At 47.7% G+C, this 20,603-nt stretch overlaps 1 protein-coding gene across 1 annotated transcript in view; it reads left to right on the top strand.

Annotated features, from left to right (window-relative positions):
* The first annotated feature begins 481 nt into the window (after window positions 1–481).
* The window catches only part of pibf1 (progesterone immunomodulatory binding factor 1), a 155,306-nt gene continuing 135,184 nt past the window's right edge, over window positions 482–20,603 (top strand). The window contains exons 1-5 of the mRNA XM_070891392.1: window positions 482–597; window positions 13,090–13,387; window positions 15,222–15,322; window positions 15,720–15,918; window positions 19,017–19,136. Of these exons, the coding sequence (XP_070747493.1) occupies window positions 13,136–13,387; window positions 15,222–15,322; window positions 15,720–15,918; window positions 19,017–19,136 (672 nt within the window). The 5' untranslated portion in view covers window positions 482–597; window positions 13,090–13,135. The remainder of the gene's footprint in view (window positions 598–13,089; window positions 13,388–15,221; window positions 15,323–15,719; window positions 15,919–19,016; window positions 19,137–20,603) is intronic.

Here is a 20,603-nt window from a genome sequence, read left to right as displayed (position 1 = left end):
CGGTCCTCCTGTGTGGGGGGCGGTCCTCCTGAGCAGAGGGGGCGCTGTGGGGGGCGGTCCTTCTGTGTAGGGGCGCTGTGGGAGGCGGTCCTCCTGGCAGAGGGGGCGCTGTGGGAGGTGGTCCTCCTGAGCAGAGGGGGCGCTGTGGGAGGAGGTCCTCCTGTGTGGGGGGCGGTCCTCCTGAGCAGAGGGGGCGCTGTGGGAGGCGGTCCTCCTGTGTGGGGGGCGGTCCTCCTGAGCAGAGGGGGCGCTGTGGGAGGCGGCCCTCCTGTGTCGGGGCGCTGTGGGAAGCGGTCCTCCTGAGCAGAGGGGGCGCTGTGGGGGGCGGTCCTTCTGTGTAGGGGCGCTGTGGGAGGCGGTCCTCCTGGCAGAGGGGGCGCTGTGGGAGGCGGTCCTCCTGAGCAGAGGGGGCGCTGTGGGAGGCGGTCCTCCTGTGTAGGGGGCGGTCCTCCTGCGAAGAGGGGGCGCTGTTGCTGCCTCTCTGGCCGGGGGTTGTTGCTGGTTGTGGTGGCGGGGAAGCGCTGGGGTCGTGGCGGCATTTACAAGTTGCAGCAGGCGGGCAGGATCGGGTCTGGAGACTGGCTGAGGCTGAGTTTGGTAAGTGGGTGCTGACACCTCCGAGCACTTGGTGCGGTGAGTTGGGATGGGGGTTACCGAGGGAGCACACGGTTGCTAAGGGCCCGGTGCAACCGAACTGACTGACGCTGTTTGCTCTCAGTACAACAGCAGAGCTAGTTTCAGACGATTGCTAATCCTCTTACCCTTTTATCAACAGTTTGGGGGGGGGGGCGGAAATGACTGAAATTGCATCTGCACCAAACCACAATTCTTTAAAAAAGCAATTGCAAACGCTGCAAATCACACCCAGCCTGGAAATGCACAGCATCCGTAGGAAAACAAAAATTGCATTTATATAGCGCCTTTCACGACCACCGGACGTCTCAAAGCACTTTACAGCCAATTAAGTACTTTTGGAGTGTAGTCACTGTTGTAATCATAGGCAGTCCCTCGGAATCGAGGAATACTTCCTTCCATTCTTAAAGTTAGTTCTTAGGTGGCTGAATAGTCCAACACGAGAACATAGTAAAGGAGAAAATAGGTGCAGGAGTAGGCCATTCGGTCCTTCGAGCCTGCATCACCATTCAATAAGATCATGGTCAAGTCTCTGTCACAGGTGGGACAGATAGTGGTTGAGGGAAAGGGTGGGTGGGACAGGTTTGTCGCACGCTCGTTCCGCTGCCTTCGCTTGATTTCTGCATGCTCTCAAAGATGTGACTCGAGGTGCTCAGCGCCCTCCCGAATGCACTTCCTCCACTTAGGGCACTCTTTGGCCAGGGGGACTCCCAGGTGTCAGTGGGGATGTTGCACTTTATTAGGGCGGCTTTGAGGATGTCCTTGTAACATTTCCTCTGTCCACCTTTGGCCTGTTTGCCGTGAAGGAATTCCGAGTCGAGCGCTTGCTTTGGGAGTCTCGTGTCTGGCATGCGAACTATGTGGCCTGCCCAGTGGAGCTGACCATGTGTGGTCAGTGCTTCAATGCTGGGGATGTTGGCCTGGTTGAGGACACTAATGTTGGTACGTCTGTCTTCCCAGGGGATTTGTAAGATCTTGCGGAGACATCGGTGGTATTTCTCCAGCAACTTGAGGTGTCTACTGTACATGGTCCATGTCTCTGAGCCATACAGGAGGGCGGGTATTCCTACAGCCCTGTAGACAATGAGCTTGGTGGCAGTTTTGAGGGCCTGGTCTTCGAACACTCTCTTCCTCAGGCGGCCGAAGGTTGCACTGGTGCAAAAATCGCGGCAGCCAATTTGCTCACAAGCAAGCTCCCACAAACAGCAATGTGATAATGACCAGATAATCTGTTTTAGTGATGTTGATTGAGGGATAAATATTGGCCAGGACACCGGGGATAACTTTCCTGCTCTTCGAAATAGTGCATTTACGTCCACTTGAGAGAGCAAACGGCACCTCGATTTAACATCTCATCCGAAAGATGGCACCTCCGACAGTGCAAGGCTCCTTCAGTACTGCACTGGAGTATCAGCCTAGATTTAAAAGGGAAGGACAAGCTAATTTTGCTTATCTTTCAACTCCGCCCAAAATAATTCAATTGAGTTTGGAAAGGGAGACGGATGAAGGAACAAAAAATGTTTCAATCACAGGGAGAAAGATGTTCCCGCGAAGTAGGAACTTGTTATGTCTTGGATAAGGAGTCAGACTAGATACTGCAAGCTCAAAGTTACCGTAGTCTTTTATTACAGATCTCAGAGTGCCTCTCCAGCTTGTGAGGCCTCCTTATATACAGGTGCTCCCAAGGCATTGTGGGATCCCTTGGGACTCCCGGGGATAAGCCCTCTGGTGGTTAGACATGGTAATTACAAGTTTACATACATGACACTCTCTTTCCCCCCCTGGCCAAAGTCACTAGTATAACTATTTACAATGTGCGTCGATCTGGGGCCTTTCTTTCCCTGGTTGATTATCTTGGTGCAAATGCTGGTGTTGGTGAGTCATTTGTTGGGCCTTCGCTGGGCTGCTGCGTAGCTGGCCTTGCTGGACTGCTGGGGGTGGAGAGTCTTGCTTGGCTGCTGTGGGTGATGGGTTCTGCTTTGTGGTCAACCGCTGGGTCAGTTGCCACTTGTGTGTGTGTTGGAGGATCGAAAAAGGTAGAGTCTATTGTGGGTTGTTCTGGATGGTCTGTGAATCTGAGTTTGGTTTAGTCCAAGTGTTTTCTGCAGGTGAGTCCATTTGTGAGTTTGACCACAAACCCCCTACTCCCCTCTTTGGCTAAAACAGTGCCAGCAATCCACTTGGGACTTTGTCCATAGTTCAACACAAATATAGGATCATTTACTTCAATTTCGCGTGACACATTTGCGCGATCATGATATGTATTCTGTTGAAGCCGCCTGTGCTCTACCTGTTTGTGTAGATCAGGGTGGACTAACGAGAGCCTTGTCTTAAGTGCCCTTTTCATGAGCAGTTCAGCGGGAGGGACCCCGGTGAGCGAGTGGGGTCTTGTGCGGTAACTAAGCAGGACTCGGGATAAGCGAGTCTGCAGTGAGCCTTCAGTTACCCTTTTCAAGCTCTGCTTGATTGTTTGAACTGCTCGTTCTGCCTGACCATTGGACGCTGGTTGAAACGGGGCAGACGTGACATGTTTGACCCCATTGTGGGTCATGAATTCGGCATTGGTAAAGCACGGCCCATTGTCACTTACAAAGACATCCGGCAGGCCGTGCATGGCAAACATGGCCCGTAGGCTTTCAATGGTGGCAGCGGACGTGCTTGCCGACGTTATATATTCAATCCACTTGGAGTACGCATCTACAACCAGTAAAAACATTTTTCCCAAGAATGGGCCTGCATAGTCGACATGAGCCCTAGACCACGGTTTGGAGGGCCAAGACCATAAACTTAGTGGCGCCTCCCTGGGTTCATTGCTTAACTGTGAACATGTATTACATTTGTGTACACAGGACTGTTAAGTCTGCATCGATACCGGGCCACCACATGTGGGATCTGGCTATTGCTTTCATCATTACAGTGCCTGGGTGTATACTGTGGAGATCACTAATGAAAGTGTCCCTGCCCTTTTTTTGGCACAATTACCCGATTACACCATAGGAGGCAGTCTGCCTGTATAGACATTTCATCTTTGCGCTGCTAGTATGGCTTTATTTCTTCCTATATCTCTTAACGGGACACTAGACCAACTCCCGTGGAGCACTCAGTTTTTTACTAAGGACAGTAAACCGTCCTGGCTCGTCCAGGTTCTAATCTGTCGGGTGGTATCAGGTGATTGCTCACTCTCGAATGCTTCCATTACCATAACTAAATCTGCAGGCTGTGCCATCTCCACCCCGGTGGTGGGCAATGGCAGCCTACTGAGAGCATTGGCACAGTTTTCTGTGCCTGGCCTGTGGCGGATGGCGTAGTTGTATGCGGACAACGTGAGCGCCCATCTCTGGATGCGGGCCGATGCATTCGTATTTATCCCCTTATTTTCAGAAAAGAGGGATATAAGCGGCTTATGGTCGGTTTCCATTTCAAATTTGAGCTCAAACAGATATTGATGCATTTTCTTTACTCCATAAACACATGCTAACGCTTCTTTTTCGATCGTACTGTAGGCCCTCTCGGCGTTAGACAGACTTCTGGATGCATAAGCAACTGGTTGCAATTTCCCAAATTCATAAGCTTGTTGCAATACACACCCGACCCCGTACGATGACGCATCACATGCTAGTACCAAACGTTTACTTGGATCGTACAACACAAACAATTTGTTTGAATATAACAGCTTCCTAGCTTTCTCAAAGGAATTTTCTTAGCTCTTACCCCATACCCATTCATCTCCTTTACGCAGTAAAGAGTGCAGGGGTTCTAACAATGTGCTAAGACCCGGTAAGAAGTTGCCAAAATAGTTCAGGAGTCCTAGAAATGACCGCAGCTCCGTCACGTTCTGTGGTCTTGGTGCGTTTTTGATTGTCTCCGTCTTTGAATCGGTGGGCTTGATGCCATCTGCCACGATTCTTCTCCCCAGGAACTCCACTTCAGGTGCCAGGAAAACGCACATCGAGCGTTTTAGCCTGAGCCCCACACGATTAAGCGAACTAAGAACCTCCTCCAGGTTCTGCAGGTGCTCGACGGTGTCCCGACCTGTAACCAAGATGTCGTCCTGGAAGACCACGGTGCAAGGGACCGACTTCAGCAAGGTTTCCATGTTCCTCTGGAATATCGCCGCGGCCAATCGAATCCCAAAACGGGTAAACGAAAAGATCTTTGTGCGTGTTGATGCAGGTGAGGCCTTTCGAAGATTCCTCCAGCTCCTGCGTCATGTATGCCGAGGTCAAGTCTGTTGTGGGCTCGAAAAAGGTGGTGTCTGTTGTGGGTTGTTCAGGGCAGTCTGTGAAGCGCAGCCTCGTTTGGTCCAGGTGCTTTCTGCAAATTTGTCCATTGTCAAGTTTGACTACAAACACCCTACTCTCTTTAGCTATCATCGTGCCTGCGATCCACTTGGGACCATGTCCATAGTTTAGCACATACACAGGGTCATTCAGATCAATTTCCCGTGACACAGTGGCGCGACCATCGTTTACATTTTGTTGCTGCCGCCTGCTCTCTACCTGATCATGCAGGTTGGGCGAACCAGCGAGAGTCTGGTTTTAAGTGTCCTTTTCATGAGTAGCTCAGCCGGGGGCACCCCTGTGAGCGAGTGGGGTCTCGTGCGGTAGCTGAGCAGTACTCGGGACAGGCGGGTTTGGAGTGAGCCTTTTGTGACTTGTTTAAGGCTCTGATTGTTTGTACTGCCCGCTCTGCCTGCCCATTGGAGGCTTGTTTAAACTGAGCCGAGGTGACATGTTTGATCCCATTGCGGGTCATGAATTCTTTAAATTCGGCACTGGTGAAACATGGCCCGTTGTCACTGACCAGTATGTCAGGCAGGCCGTGGGTGGCAAACGTCCCTCAGGCTTTCAATGGTGGCGGTGGCGGTGCTTCCCGACATTATTTCACATTCAGTCCATTTTGAAAAAGCATCCACCACCACCAGGAACATTTTACCGAGAAACAGGCCCGCATAGTCAACATGGATCCTCAACCATGGTCTGGAGGGCCAGGACCACAAACTTACTGATGCCTCTCTGGGCGCGTTGCTCAACTGGGCACACATGCTGCATTGCCGTACACAGAGTCGATACCGGGCCACCACACGTGGGATCTGGCTATCGCTTTCATCATTACTATACCCGGATGTGTGCTGTGGAGATCCGAGATGAACGTCTCCGTGCCCTTTTTGGGTAGCACTATGCGGTTACCCCATAACAGGCAGTCTGCCTAAATGGACAGCTCGTCCTTTCGCCGCTGGAACGGCTTGATTGGCTCTTGCATTTCAACGGGGATGCTGGCCCAGCTCCCATTCAGTACACAGTTTTTTTACTAGGGACAGCAAAGGATCTTGGTTGGTCCAAGTCCTAATCTGGCGGGCCGTGACAGGTGATTTATCATTTTCAAACGCTTCCATAACCATCAACAAGTCTGCGGGCTGCGCCACCATCAACAAGTTTGCAGGCTGCGCCATTTCTACCCCCGTGGTGGGCAATGGTAGCAGACTGAGAGCATCCGCACAGTTCTCGGTGCCTGGCCTGTGGCGGATGGTATAGTTATACGCTGATAACGCGAGTGCTCACCTTTGTATGCGGGCTGAGGCATTAGTATTTATCCCCTTGTTTTCAGCGAACAGGGATATGAGGGGCTTGTGTTCGGTTTCCAGCTCAAATTTGAGGCCAAATAGGTACTGATGCATTTTCTTTACCCCGAACACACACGCTAATGCCTCTTTCTCAATCATGCTGTAGCACCTCTCGGCCTTAGACAAGCTCCTGGAGGCATAGGCGACAGGTTGCAACTTCCCCGCAACATTAGCTTGTAATACACACCCAACTCCGTACGAAGACGCATCACATGCTAGCACGAGTCTTTAACACAGGTTATACAATACAAGCAGCTTGTTGGAGAATAAAATATTTCTGGCTTTCTCAAAAGCAATTACTTGTTTTTTTTCCCCATACCCAGTTCTCACCTTTATGCAATAACACATGTAGGGGCTCTAAGAGGGTGCTTAACCCCGGTAGGAAGTTCCAAAATAGTTGAGGAGTCCCAGGAACGACCGCAGCTCCGTTACGTTCTGTGGCCTGGGCGCGTTCCTGATAGCCTCTGTCTTGGCGTCTGTGGGCCGAATGCCGTCTGCCGCGATCTTTCCCCACAAAAACTCCACTTCTGTTGCCATGAAGACGCATTTCGACCTCTTCAGCCGCAGCCCTACGTGATCCAGTTGCTGGAGGACCTCCTTAAGGTTTTGTAGGTGCTCGATGGTGTCCCAAGTCATGACCAATATGTCGTCGTGAAAAACCACCGTGCGTGGTACCGACTTGAGTAGGCTCTGCATGTTTCTCTGGATGATCGCTGCAGCCGACCGAATTCCAAACGGGCATCTGTTGTAAATCCTTTGTGCGTGTTGATGCAGGTGAAGCCCTTCGAAGACTCCTCCAGCTCCTGCGTCATGTAGGCCGAAGTCAGGTCGAGCTTGGTGAACGTCTTTCCTCCTGCCAGCGTCGCAAATTGGTCATCTGCCTTAGGTAGCGGGTATTGGTCCTGTAGCGAGAAACGATTAATAGTTACTTTATAATCGGCGCAAATCCTGACTGTGCCATCACTTTTGAGCACTGGAACAATCGGGCTGGCCCACTCGCTGAATTCCATTGGGGAGATGATGCCCTCGCGTTGCAGCCTGTCCAGCTCGATTTCCACTCTCTCCCTCATCATGTGAGGTGCCGCTCGCGCCTGGTGATGAGTGGGTCATGCCTCTGGGGCCAAGTGGATCCGCACCTTCGCCCCGGAAAAGTTTCCGATGCCTGGCTCAAAAAGGGAAGGAAATTTGTTATGAACCTGGGTACATGAGGCCTCATCGACATGTGATAGCGCTCGGATGTCATTCCAGTTCCAGTGGATTTTGCTCAGCCTGCCTTCCAAGCAGTGTGGGGACAATCGCCCGGGACAATCAGAGTGGCAGTTCGTGCACCGTGCCCTCGTAGGTGACCTTGACCATGGCGCTGCCCAGGACAGTGATGAGCGCTTCGGTGTACGTTCTCAGTTTCGTGTGGATGGGGCTCAGGACTGATCTGAATGCCTTGTTGCACCACAGTTTCTCAAACATCTTTTTACTCATGATGGATTGGCTAGCGCCAGTGTCCAGTTCCATGGCTACGGGTAAGCCATTCAATTTTACCTTTAGCATTATAGGTGGGCATTTCGTCGAAAATGTGTGCATCCCAGTGTACTTCAGCATCTGCCTCCTCTCTCTGAGGCTCGAAATTACTTTGGTCCACCATGGACCGATCTTCCTCTGCCACGGGGTGGTTAGCAGGTTTTGCGAGCTGCAAGCTCGTTGGCGGTGCCCCATTGTTCCATAGCTCTTGCAAACATACCCTTTGAAGCGGCATGAATAGGCTGAATGGAAGCCCCCACAATGCCAACAAGGTGTGAATTGCCTTGCATTCATCTTTTGTTGCGGACTCTGAGTCATCTGGGTCACCTGAGGCCTGCTGGCAGTTGCAGACTCGTGGTTTCTGCCCTGTACATTTCTGCTCGCAAACGCAGTTCCAGTTAATTTATGAACATTGCTAGCACTTGTGTGCTGAGAGATTTGTTTGGTGTTATCACTGGTGGTCATAAACGCCTGTGCTATCGCAATGGCCTTACTGAGGGTCGGTGCCTCTGCAGTCAAAAGTTTTCGTAGGATGGTCTCGTGGCCAATGCCCAGTACAAAAAAGTCTCTGAGCATTTGCTCCAGGTAGCCATCAAACTCACTGTTCTGCAAGTCGCCTTAGCTCGGCGATGTAGCTCGCCACTTCCTGACCTTCAGATCGCTGGTATATATAGAACCGATACCTCGCCATCAGTACACTCTCCTTCTGGTTAAGATGCTCCCGAACCAGTGTACACAGCTCCTCATATGACTTATCTGTGGGTTTCACTAGAGCCAGAAGATTCTTCATGAGGCTGTAGGTCGGTGCCCCGCAGACCGTGAGGAGGACCGCTCTCCTTTTTGCAGCGGTTCCTTCTCCGTCCAGCTCGTTGGCTACAAAGTACTGGTCTAACCGTTCGACATAGGCTTCCCAGTCCTCACCCTCCGAGAACTTCTTCAGGATGCCCACAGTTTGCTGCATCTTTGCGTTGGATTCGTGTACTCGTCGCCACAACACACACCCAAAGGATCAACGACACCACGCCGGACCAGGACATCGAACCCATCATGCCCAACAGCCCAGCAAAGGCCAGGCTCACCCAGCAGCCCTGCAGGGCCAACAACACTCCAGCTCAGCGAGAGCACAGCCAACACACCAGAACAGACATTTGTACCGAGGCGGTCCACCAGGGAAAGAAAGGCTCCCGACCGCCTCAACTTGTAAATAGTTTTCAATTTGACTTTGCGGGGGGAGTGATAATGTGAATCTGTGAAGCATGCACTCCCATGTTCCGCCACCAGGGAGCGCCTCCCCTGAAGTCCCAAGGGATCCCAGCGTCACTTGGGAGCACTGTATATAAGCCGGCCCCAAGGCCTGTTCCTCACTCTGGAGTGTCTTAATAAAGACTGAGGTCACTGTTACTTTAACCTCCCTGTGTGCAGCCTCATCTGTGTTCGGAACACAACAAAGTCCAGCTTCGTGAACGTTTTCCCTCCCGCCAGCGTCGCAAATAGGTCGTCTGTCTTTGATAGCGGGTATTGATCCTGCAGTGAGAAACGATTGATAGTTACTTTGTAATCAGCACAGATTCTGACGGTGCCGTCTCCCTTGAGCACTGGAACAGTCGGACTCGCCCACTCATTGAATTTGATCGGCGAAATGATGCCCTCTCATTGCAGCCTATCCAGCTCGATCTCCACCCTCTCTCTCGTCATGTAAGGTACCGCTTTCCTCTTGTGATGGATGGGTTGCGCCCCCCGAACCAAATGGATCTGCACTTTTGCTCCTTGGAACTTCCCGATGCCTGGTTCGAATAGCGAAGGGAACTTGCTTAGGACCTGGGCACATGAGGTGTCGTTGACAGACGAAAGCGCTCGGACGTCGTCCCAGCTCCTGCCGACCAGCATGAGGCCATTGCCCGGTTCCACCCAGAGTGGTAAATCGTGCACCGCTGTTTCGTAGGAGACCTTTACGGTAACACTGCCAATTACAGGAACCAGTTCCTTTGTGTACGTTCAAAGTTTGGTACGAATGGGAGTCTGGACTGGTCTTGAAGCCTTGTTGCACCACAACTTATCGAAAGTCTTTTTGCTCATTGTGGACTGGCTTGCGCCCATGTCCAGCTCCATGGACACCGGGAGAACATTTAATTTAACCTTCAGCATTACCGGGGGAAACTTTGTGGTAAATGTGTGCACCCCATATACTCCTCGGTCTGAGGCCCTGGTTCGTCATGAGCCACTGGATCTGTCCTCCTCTGCAACATGGTAGTTTGCAGGATCAGCTCACCTGCACATACATTGGAGGTGTCCCATTATTCCACAGCCCTTGCAAACGTATCCTTTGAAGCGGCATGAATGGAATCGATGATCACCCCCGCAGCGCCAACAAGGTGTTAATTGCCTTGTATTCACCACCCTTGATGGCGGACTCTTGAGTCATCTGCGGACATGCAGCTACAGGCATACAAGTCCTGCCATGTACGATTCGAAAACAACGTTACTTTGTTCACAGTACTTGCAGCAGCACTAGTGTGCTGGGAAATTTGTTTGGAATTGTCACTGGTGGAGATAAACGCCTGGGCTATCGCTATGGCTTTACTCAAAGTTGGGGTCTCTACAGTCAAAAGTTTGCGAAGTATTACTTCATGGCCAATGCCAAGTACAAAGAAGCCCTGAGCATATGGTCCAAGTGTCCTTCAAATTCGCAATGTCCTGCAACTTAGCTTGCCATTTCTTGGCCTTCAGGCCTCCTGTATGTGTAGAACCGATACCTCACCATCAGAATGCTTTCCTTCAGGTTTCGATGCTCCCGGACCAGTGTGCACAACTCATCGTACAACTTGTCTGTGGATTTTGCTGGAGCGAGCAGGTTTTTCATGAGGCCATACGTTGGTGCCCCGCAAACGGTGAGGAGGATCGCCCTTCGTTTGGCAGCGTTCCCTTCTCCTTCCAGCTCGTTGGCCACGATGTATTGGTCAAGTCGTTCCACAAAGGTTTCCCAATCATCTCCCTCCGAAAATTTCTCCAGGATGCCCACAGTTCTCTGCATTGTTGCGCTGGGGTTCGTCATTTGTATCTCATCGCCAGTGTTATGTCTTTCATAAGGTGTCAGACTAGATACTGCAAGCTCAAAGTAAGTGTGACCATAGTCCTTTGATCCAGATCTCAGAGTGTCTCTCCAGCCTGTGAGGCTTCCTTATTTACAGGTGCTCCCAAGGGATTGTGAGATCCCTTGGGACTCCAGGAGATAAGCCCTCTGGTGGTTAGACATGGTAATTACAGGTTTACATACATAACACAAATCCTCGGCAATAGCTAAGGCAATGCAAAACTTGGGGAAAACCCATGCAAGGAAGCAGAAACAAGAAAATGAGGAACTAAAGAAAGAGAAAAATCCTGCAGCTGCAAGAGATCTCCAATGAAAACAGCAAATGCTGGAAATATAATGTGTCCATCAATCTAAAAAGAGGAGATAAAAAGCAACTTGTGCTTAAATGCCTTAACTCCTACGCCTCTCTACCTCTCTTTCCTCCTTAAAGATACTCCTTAAAACCTATCTCTTTGACGGAGCTTTTGGTCACCTACCCTGATTTCTCCTTATGTTTCTCGGTGTCAAATTTTTAATCTCATAATACTCCTGTGAAGCACCTTGGGAAGTTTCACTATGTTAAAGGTGCTATATAAATACAAGTTATATAGCGCCTTTAACATGGTACAACGTCCCAAGGCGCTTCACAGCAGAGTCTTAAAACAAAAGTTGATACCGAGCCACATAAGGAGAAATTAGAGCAGATGACCAAATGCTTGATCAAATAGGTAGGTTTTAAGGAACGTCTTAAAGGAGGAGCGAGCAGCAGAATGGTTTAGGGAGGGAATTCCAGAGCTTAGGGCCTTGGCAGCTGAAGGCATGGCCACCAATGGTTGAGTGATTATAATCAGGGATGCTCAAGAATTAGAAAAGTGCAGAGATCTCGGCAGGGGTAGGGGGGAGGGGAATGTGGAAGTTACAGAGGTAGGGACATGGAGGGTTTTGAAAACAAGAATCACAATTTTAAAATCGAGGCTTTGCTTAACTGGGAGTCAATGTAGGTCAGTGAGTGATGGGTGAACGAGACTTGGTGTGAGTTAGGACATGGGCAGCTGAATTTTGGATTCCCTCAGGGTAGAACGTGGGAGGCCAGCCAGGAGTAGGTTGGAATAGTCAAGTTCAGAAGTTACAAAGGCATGGATGAGAGTTTCAGCAGCAGATGAGCTGAGGCCAGGGGTGGAGGTGGGCGATGTTAGAGGTGGAAATAGGTGGTCTTAGTTAAAAATGCCCCTGATGGGCTGATAATTGGCTGTAACATTTACGCCTCACAAGGGCCAGGCAATGACCATCTGCAACAGAAGAGAGTCTAACCTCTCCCTATGACATTCAATAGAATTGCCATAATAGAATCCCCCCCATCAACATCCTGGGGGTCACCATTGACTAGAAACTTAACTAAACCAGCCACATCACTACTGTGGCTTCAAGAGCACAGAGGCTGGGTATTCTGCGGTGAGTGACTCGCCTACTGACTCCCCAAAGCCTTTCTATTATTTACAAGGCATAAGTCAGGAATACCCTCCACTTGCCTGGATGAGTGCAGCTCCAACAGCACTCAAGAAGCTCGACCCCATCCAGGACAAAGCAGCCCACTTGATCGGTGCTCCATCCACCATCTTAAACATTCACTCCTTCCCCCGCCTGCGCAACGTGGCTGCAATGTGTACCATTTATAGCATGCACTGCTGCAACTCGTCGAGGCTTCTTCGACAGCACCTCCCAAACATGCGACCTCTTCCACCTCGAAGAACATGGGCAGCAGGCGTATGGGAGCACCACCACCTCTAAATTCCCCTACCATCCCGACTTGGAAACATATCGCTGTCCTTCATCATTGCTGGGTCCAAATCCTGGAACTCCCTCCCGAATAACACTGTGGGAGTACCTTCATCCCACAGACTGCAGTGGTTCAAGAAGGTGGTGAGCCGCCACCACCTTGTGGACAATTAAGGATGGGCAATAAATGCTAGCCCTGCCAGTGAAGCCCACATCCTGTGATTGAATTTTTAAAAAATGGATAGGTACTCACCTCACTCTGGACCCTAGATCCTTCAGTAATAGCTGATCAGAATTTTTTGTTTTGGATTTTTTTTTTCTATTTATTATTTTCCATTTGAACCCCTCTCCCTCCCCTTTATTTCTTATGTTATTTGTAACCCATTTCTGTGCGTCATTAAGAGATTAATTGATTGACTCATCTTAATCTTTGAGGAAAAGAAGGTTCAAAATTCTTTGTTTCATATTTAAGATCCAGTTTCTTCATCTTGTGTCGGTAAATCTTCCAAAGAAAAACAATGTCCCGGAAGAAGGGTAAAGAGGAGAACAAAGCCCATGTTTCCAGCTCCTTTGAGTCTGAGGACATCAGCTTGGAAACGACTGTGCCAACGGATGACATTTCTTCATCGGAAGAGAGAGAAGCTTCCACTAAAGTCACCAGGCAGCTCATTGAGAGGAAGGAGCTTCTTCACAATCTGCAGCTGCTGAAAATTGAATTGTCACAGAAAAACCTGATCATCGACAACCTGAAGATAGAATACCTCACTAAAGTAAGTTCGTTAATATACACCTTTCAGACCAATTTAGTTGAATAAGTGGTTAAAATGTGGAACTCGCTACCACATGGAGTAGTTGAGACAAATAGCATAGATACCTTTAAGGGGAAGCCAGATAAATATATGAGGGAGAAAGGAATAGAAGGATATGCTGATAGAGTGAGATGACGAAGGGTGGGAGAAGGCTAAACACCGGCATAGACCTGCTGAGCCATATTGATTATTTCTGTGCTGTATATTCTATGTAATTCTATGAAGTCTTACTCTTGTCAGGTTATTGAATCTATATTAGACGGTGATTGGATTAACTGTTCCATACTGAATAATACTGATCTGCCTTTTTCAAGACACTTCATAATAGGTAACTTCAGTGAATGCTACATCCTCGTTAAATAGGAAAAATAAATTAGTTTAATTAGTCATGATACTTTGTAACATCATTTAATATAAGATGCAATTATTTATACTGCCAAATTGGCCATCTTGCCTTTGATTGGCTCGCCAATATCACTTGAACTATTGTTGATTGGTCCCCTTGGAGGATAAGCCACACCCTGAAGTTCCTCCGGAATGTGTAACTGGAACCACCCAGCCCAAGTTCAGACTGACTTTCCAATTTGTAATTCGACCATTTTGACTTCAAGCCACAGAGGACAGATCTCCCCAAAAGCCACCAAGTTCCAGCTGAAGTCTCTTACCCAAGCGCAAGTGCATGACCTTACCCCGCCCCCCACCCCCGCCATAGATGGGGCATTGTGTGCGGATTGTTACAGGTTTATTGGGTATGAAGTGAATAGTGACAGTGTCGTGACTTCTGGATTTCATCCACTCTAACGATGTTCCTCCAACGATAACACACGCAAGCTTTCCGAGAAATCGGGTGTGGGTGTAAAGGGGGTTGGAAGAACGTGTTCCATCTTCCTTGAGTTCCCCCTCTCCCCTCTGATTTCCCCCCCCCCCCACAAGCCATTGCCGTGCTCACGCCGCCGCCGCCCTCCCCCCGTTGCCACCGCTCTCTCTTTCCCCCCCCACTCCCCCCGCCAAGCCATCAGCGCTCTCCCACTGCCGCCGCCGCTCTCCTGTCGGCGCCACTGCTCTCACCGCCCCCCCCGCCACCGCGCTCTTCTCTCCTCCTCCACCCCCTGCTGCCGCTGCTCAGCAGGAGGCTTCAGAATGAATGTGTTCGGGGCCACTTCCGGTTCCGGGTTTGGACGGGTGGTATCGGAGGCGGAGTCTCGAGAGGACGCAGGCACAGATGGACAGAAAAAGGGCAGTGCAAATAGTCAGTCCCTTTAATATACACCACATTCTTAGAAAATATCCTGTCTATCCTTAAAAGTCCTACAGATTGTAAGTAAAAGTACAAAGTTAAGAAGTCCCTCTTCATTAGTGGATACATACTTTATACTATCTGTACAATATAATAGCTACAACGTGTTCTCCTCTGTTAAGGTAGTTAATATTGCAGAACAAATTTTCCTCAATGGTAAGGATACAGTGGTGCATTGCAACCTTTGCCAGTTTAGTATTGCACAGAACAAACTGTAAAAATAATAAGAATCTTCATGAATTTGCAGGATTTACAGTATTCTGTATCCATCAAACGTGGGAACAAATCAATGGACCAAGGAATCATTTCAAGCACTGTATAAATGTTTTAAATGGGTAGGCAGTTTATCAAGTATGGAAACCAGTGAATCGTGGTGAATTTGCAGTGAAGCACCTTTTGCTAAATATTAAAGCAGTCCTGTCGGATGTCCAATTTTTTTGTTCAAGTGTCCCTCCCTCTTCCCCCCTGCTTTTCTCTCACTGTTTCTCTGCGACACAGATTGAAGATTTGGAGGAAAGGCTGAATGATTCTCTTCACCAGAAGCAATTGCTGCAGGTCCGTTTGGAGAACCAGCTGAAAGTTCAGCAGGATGATGCCAGGTGAGTCTGAGGCACATATATGATGTTTTGCGGAATCCGCTGTCCTAGTATTCAGTTTCCCATCTGATAAGATCCCTGTGGGGTAAAAAAACAATGTTCCTAATATGTAATTAATATTGAAGATTAATTTTTTTGGAAAGTGATTGAATCAGAAGAAATTTGGCATGCTTCAAGTGCTAATAGAACCTGACACTCACTGCTCTGTCTGAAACTGAACTGAATGCACAATGCTGAGTATTTTCATCAGATAACAAAATAATTTTGTCAATTTTATTTCTCTGCTTCTACCACTATCAAGGTCAGGTGTTTTATTTTTGACCTATCCACAGAAAAAAAAAGTTGCAGACTTTTTTAAAACAAAGCCTGCGCTAACAAATAGCTTTATTTTATGACACAGAAGACGTCAAGATCTGCGAAAACAGGAAATGGAAACTATTTTAGATAGACAGAGGCAACTTGAACAGACAAATCAGCAGCTGCAAGAACGAGCAGGCGACATTCGTCGCAGTTTACGGGATCTGGAATTGACTGAAGATCAGTATGCAGAGTTGAAGATCGGACCTGAAGACCAGCTTTCTATCCCAGAATACGTATCCGTAAGTAAAAGTTTAACGGAGTTCACTGACTACATAGTACTGTTGAAGAAAATATTTAATTGCCATAAACTGCAGTTCTGTATAATTCTTATTAATGAAACTATGAGGATGGATTTAGACTAGTGTGGTGGGGAACATTTAAAGATTGGGAAACAAATAACATAGATTTGAACCATATAGCGATCATATTGAAAATAGGGAATGTGGAGTAGGTTGAGAAAGAGAGAAGTCTAAGGAACGAGGAAGCATCAAGATGAATGGGAGCACAGGGAAGGACTGCATGAAGGCGTGGAGCTAAGTATTTTAAGAAACAAAAATGCAAAGAGCATTACAAAGATTTTATGTTGCGGGGAAGGGGCAGGAAAATGGACCAAGTAAACTGTTCTTTCAAAGAGCTGGAGCAGATGTGATTGGCCGAATGGCTGCTTTCTGTCCTGTAAAATTTAGTGATTCTATAAAATTAGGGACATTTTAAGGACATTTCTCTTTTAAAGAAAAAATACACTAAGAGACCATGAAGGTACGGTAAGTCTTCCATCAGCAAATAATTTGTATCCTGTATTATTTCTAATTAAGTATAAACTTTGTTTCAATAATTCACCACTTTTTAAAGCTGTGCCTCCTGGACTTGCTATGATTGATTTCCTCACCAGAGGGTGCCACAGTATCTCCTTCTGAATTTAATTTAATAAATGTGTCATACATTAAACATCTCTTTTCAGAAGCATTTTGTCTCAATTTTGCTCATTTGTTGATTCTTTTGTTGCAATGAAGTCCATGAAAAATGACCACTCGCCATTCTGACTCGCATAGTTCCTGCTCAAAATAACAACTTACATTTATAGATCATCTTTAATGTAAAAAAAAAATCCTAAGGCACGTCACAGAAAAGGAACGTTGGTCGACACTAGTTCATTGTGGGAAAATTAGGAGCGATGATGGAAAGGTCAGTTAAAGAAATACATTTTAAAAGCAGGAATGGAAATAGAGAGGCAGATGTATTTCGGGAGCAAGTTACAGAAAGTATGGCTGAGGCTTCTCCTAATAGCAGAGTGGAGGAGGGGAGTTGGACTAGGTCAGACTCAGAAGGCCAGAGAGAATGGAAGGTTGTGGTGGTAGGTTGAGCCAAGACCGAGAGAGGCTCGTGATGGGTGACCGGCCCGGTTTGCGACCCACGAGGCTAGCAGGGGCATCACCCGTGGCAGCCTCATGGGACGTTGGCTAATTGACGCTGCACACACCAATGATGTAATCACTGGGGGCACAGCGACTCGGGGCACTGAGCCAGGGATGCGGCGCCACTGTTTTTGCGGCTCCACTAACTCCCGCGCAATTTCACGGGAGCCAGTAGTGCCCCCCCCCCCCCCCTCCTCCTGAGGTGCTAACGAGAGGCGCAGAACAGGGGAATTTTGGCCCCTTTGTTCCTCTAGTTCTGGCCCCTTGTGCATCCCCCAGGCTTTTCATCCACTATTGGCAGCCATGCCTTCAGCTATCTTGGCCTTAAGGTCTGAACTTCCCTCTCTAAACCTCTCAACCACCCTCTCCTTATTTAAGACCCACCTTAAAACCTGTGTCTTTCACCAAGCTTTTAGTTAACCCTCCGAATATCTTTTATGGCTTGGTGTGCCTTGGGATGTTTTTCTATGTTAAAGGCGCGATATATTGCAAGTAGTTATTGTTAAACATATCATACAAAAAAATTGGTCAGTTATGCTTCCAACAAAGTTGTCCAATACAAATCTTATAGAATATAAATCTAAGAAGTCATGAGCAGAAACATAAATCAGTACAGCTTGACCCAAACTGCAATTATTGGAATGAACATCAAAACAAAGCAGTTCATGATATCCAACCGTAATACAGATGCAACGTCCCGAATCTGGAATTCCAAAAACCGGAATTGTCCGAAAACTAGACATTTTGCGCATCGTAGATGGAATCGTCTGGAATCTGGAATTATTGTCCGAAAACCAGACATTTTGCATGTCGCATATGGAGTTGTCCAGAATTATTGTCTGAAAATCTGATATTTTTGAGGCGGTCAAGGTGGCGACATCGGGCAACGAAGGACGAGGAAACCAGTAAAAAGCGCAGCACGGGCAGGAATTGGTGGGTGGTGAGGAGTGGAGGATCGTCATGATTTGGTGAGTGGCAAGGAGCGGCATGAATCGGCGAGTGGTGAGGAGTGCCGCGAATCGGTGAGGAGCGGCATGAATTGGCGAGTGGTGAGGGCGGCGCGAATCGGTGAGGAGCGGCGAGTGGTGAGGAGTGCCGCGAATCGGTGAGGAGCGGCATGAATCGGCGAGTGGTGAGGAGTGCCGCGAATCGGTGAGGAGCGGCATGAATTGGCGAGTGGTGAGGGCGGCGCGAATCGGTGAGGAGCGGCATGAATTGGCGAGTGGTGAGGGCGGCGCGAATCGGTGAGGAGCGGCATGAATCGGCGAGTGGCGAGGAGCGGCGCGAATCGGTGAGGAGCGGCATGAATTGGCGAGTGGTGAGGGCGGCGCGAATCGGTGAGTGATGAGGAGCGGCGTGAATCGACAAGTGGCGAGGCGCGACGTGAATTGGCAAGCAGCGTGAATCGGTGGGCGCGAGGTCCGAAATCTGACAAAACCTAAAATCCGGCACGGATTCGGCCCCGAGGATTCCGGATTTCAGACGTTGTACCTGTATAACAATTTAGTTATTTTCTTTCAGTGTTCTGCTATAGTGAAGGAAGTAAAATGAAAACTTGACCAGTAATTCAATATCAGACTGCAAGACACTGAGATTTCCATTTTGGCTATGCAACACAATGATCCAGTTTGTGTAATGTGAAATGCTGGTTTTTCGCCCTTATCTGAATAATTGTATTGTGTTCACCACTTGTCTTGCCAAATTATATTTATTTCCATAAAATAAGAATGGTGCTAGAGAACTTTTGTTTTCGTTCTGGTTGAAACGAGTCAAAGTTGCATTTGTTATTTAGTGTTATTGAAGCATCATTGGAATAAAATACGTTTTGTTGACCTAACTTAGTACATTGTGGAATCTAGCACAAGTAATTATAGGGCTGTAATACTTATAATCCTCTATCATAACTTCTTCCTTATTGCTAGATACGATTTTATGAAGTGGTGCGACCTTTGAGAGAAGAAATTGAAGAGCTTCGACAAAAGAAAGCCAGTCTTTGGGAAGAGGGCAACAGCCAGAAAAATCAATTGAATAGCTTGATTGAGGTTTGTAATTTTACTTAAATTTTAAATTAAAATGAATATATGATTTTAAGATGGAATGGCATTCTTAGTTTGGAACTACTTACTAGCTGTACAGTCATAGCTGTGAGGATTTATTCAAAAGAATGTTTTGCAAAGACGGCAGTTTTTAAAAAAACAATTGCACGGCTTTACACTGTTTACCTCACAACTATTTTTAAAAAAAAAGTGATTTCTACATTTTGATTTGTATATTCAAGCAACTTTTTGCATGGCGTCATACTGTTTATCTCACAATATTTTAAAAAGTAATTTCTCACATTTAGATTTTTTTTCAGGGTACATTTTGTTCCACTGCATGTTCTGTTTTCCTCTACCAAATGCACTGCAGCTTCGTTTTACTGTCCTAATTCAGATCCACTGACTGTAGTCTCTCTTCTCATACTCCTATTGCTCCTGTAATAACATTGCCAGTTTTAGTAAAGCAGTTGTATGACTGCGGTTAATAAAATTCTTTTTAAAAAAGCATTTTAAGTTAGATGCCAATGAAATGCCAAGTTTCATGCATGTTATTTTACATTTCATAAAGTTAATCATTGTCAGGACAATTTACCTTTTTTTTTAAATAAATTACAATCTGACGCTAAGAATTGTATTGTGGAAGCCAAATGCTCCCAGGCAAAGATATTAATTTTGACAACTGAAGAGTATCAAAATCATGATTTGATATTTACTTGTCAACTCGAATGTTTCACTGCAAGTTATGACATTCATGGCTAGCTGTACTTTAATTATGAAAAAATATGGGGAGCAAATTGCTGGTTGACTTGTGTCATAGTATTAAAATCGTGGGCATTTCAGAAGTCAAAGATTCTGAAGAATTCCCTTCCTGTTAACCAGTTCTGAATGACTGAAGGAGCTTTATTGTTGGTGGGATATGGAAGGCTTAGAAAAAGATGATTACCCTAACATTGCAGTGATTCAACTGACACGGCAGTGAGTGTGTGTTTTGATGTTTATTAGATTCATAAAACATAACATCAGTGTCCATCTATTAGCATTAAACTTTGCCCTGGAAATTGGCCTCCTTAGCCCCTCCTGTTATCGCCTCTATTGGGGGCGATAACAGGGCGCTGACGGCTTACCAACCAGTCGCGGCAAGAAGATCGACTCCTGCCATATTCGGCGTGAGGTTTGTGTCGGCGATATGGCGTTGCGTCCCGATCTCCTTCGCCCGGAGATCAAGACATCATCACCGTGCGCAATCGCCCCAGTAGCACCCCGGACCCGAACTTCAGTTCCACCTCCTGCAGCATTACCGGGCGAAGACACCGGCAGCTGCAGGAGACGTGCTTCGGGGGCGATGCTTAAATGCGAGGTGGCCGAGGTAAATAAAAATACATTTGCCAGTGCTGACTTGGATTTTTTTCCCAATCTTTCACCCCCACGATCGATCAGCCCTGCACTTTGCTGCAGTGCATCGAGCTGATC

Source organism: Pristiophorus japonicus, chromosome 10 (genome assembly GCF_044704955.1).
Source record: "Pristiophorus japonicus isolate sPriJap1 chromosome 10, sPriJap1.hap1, whole genome shotgun sequence".
In the NCBI taxonomy this organism is placed as follows: Eukaryota; Metazoa; Chordata; class Chondrichthyes; family Pristiophoridae; genus Pristiophorus; species Pristiophorus japonicus.
Note: the sequence above shows the minus strand (reverse complement) of the source record. Positions and strands in the feature narration are given on the sequence as shown.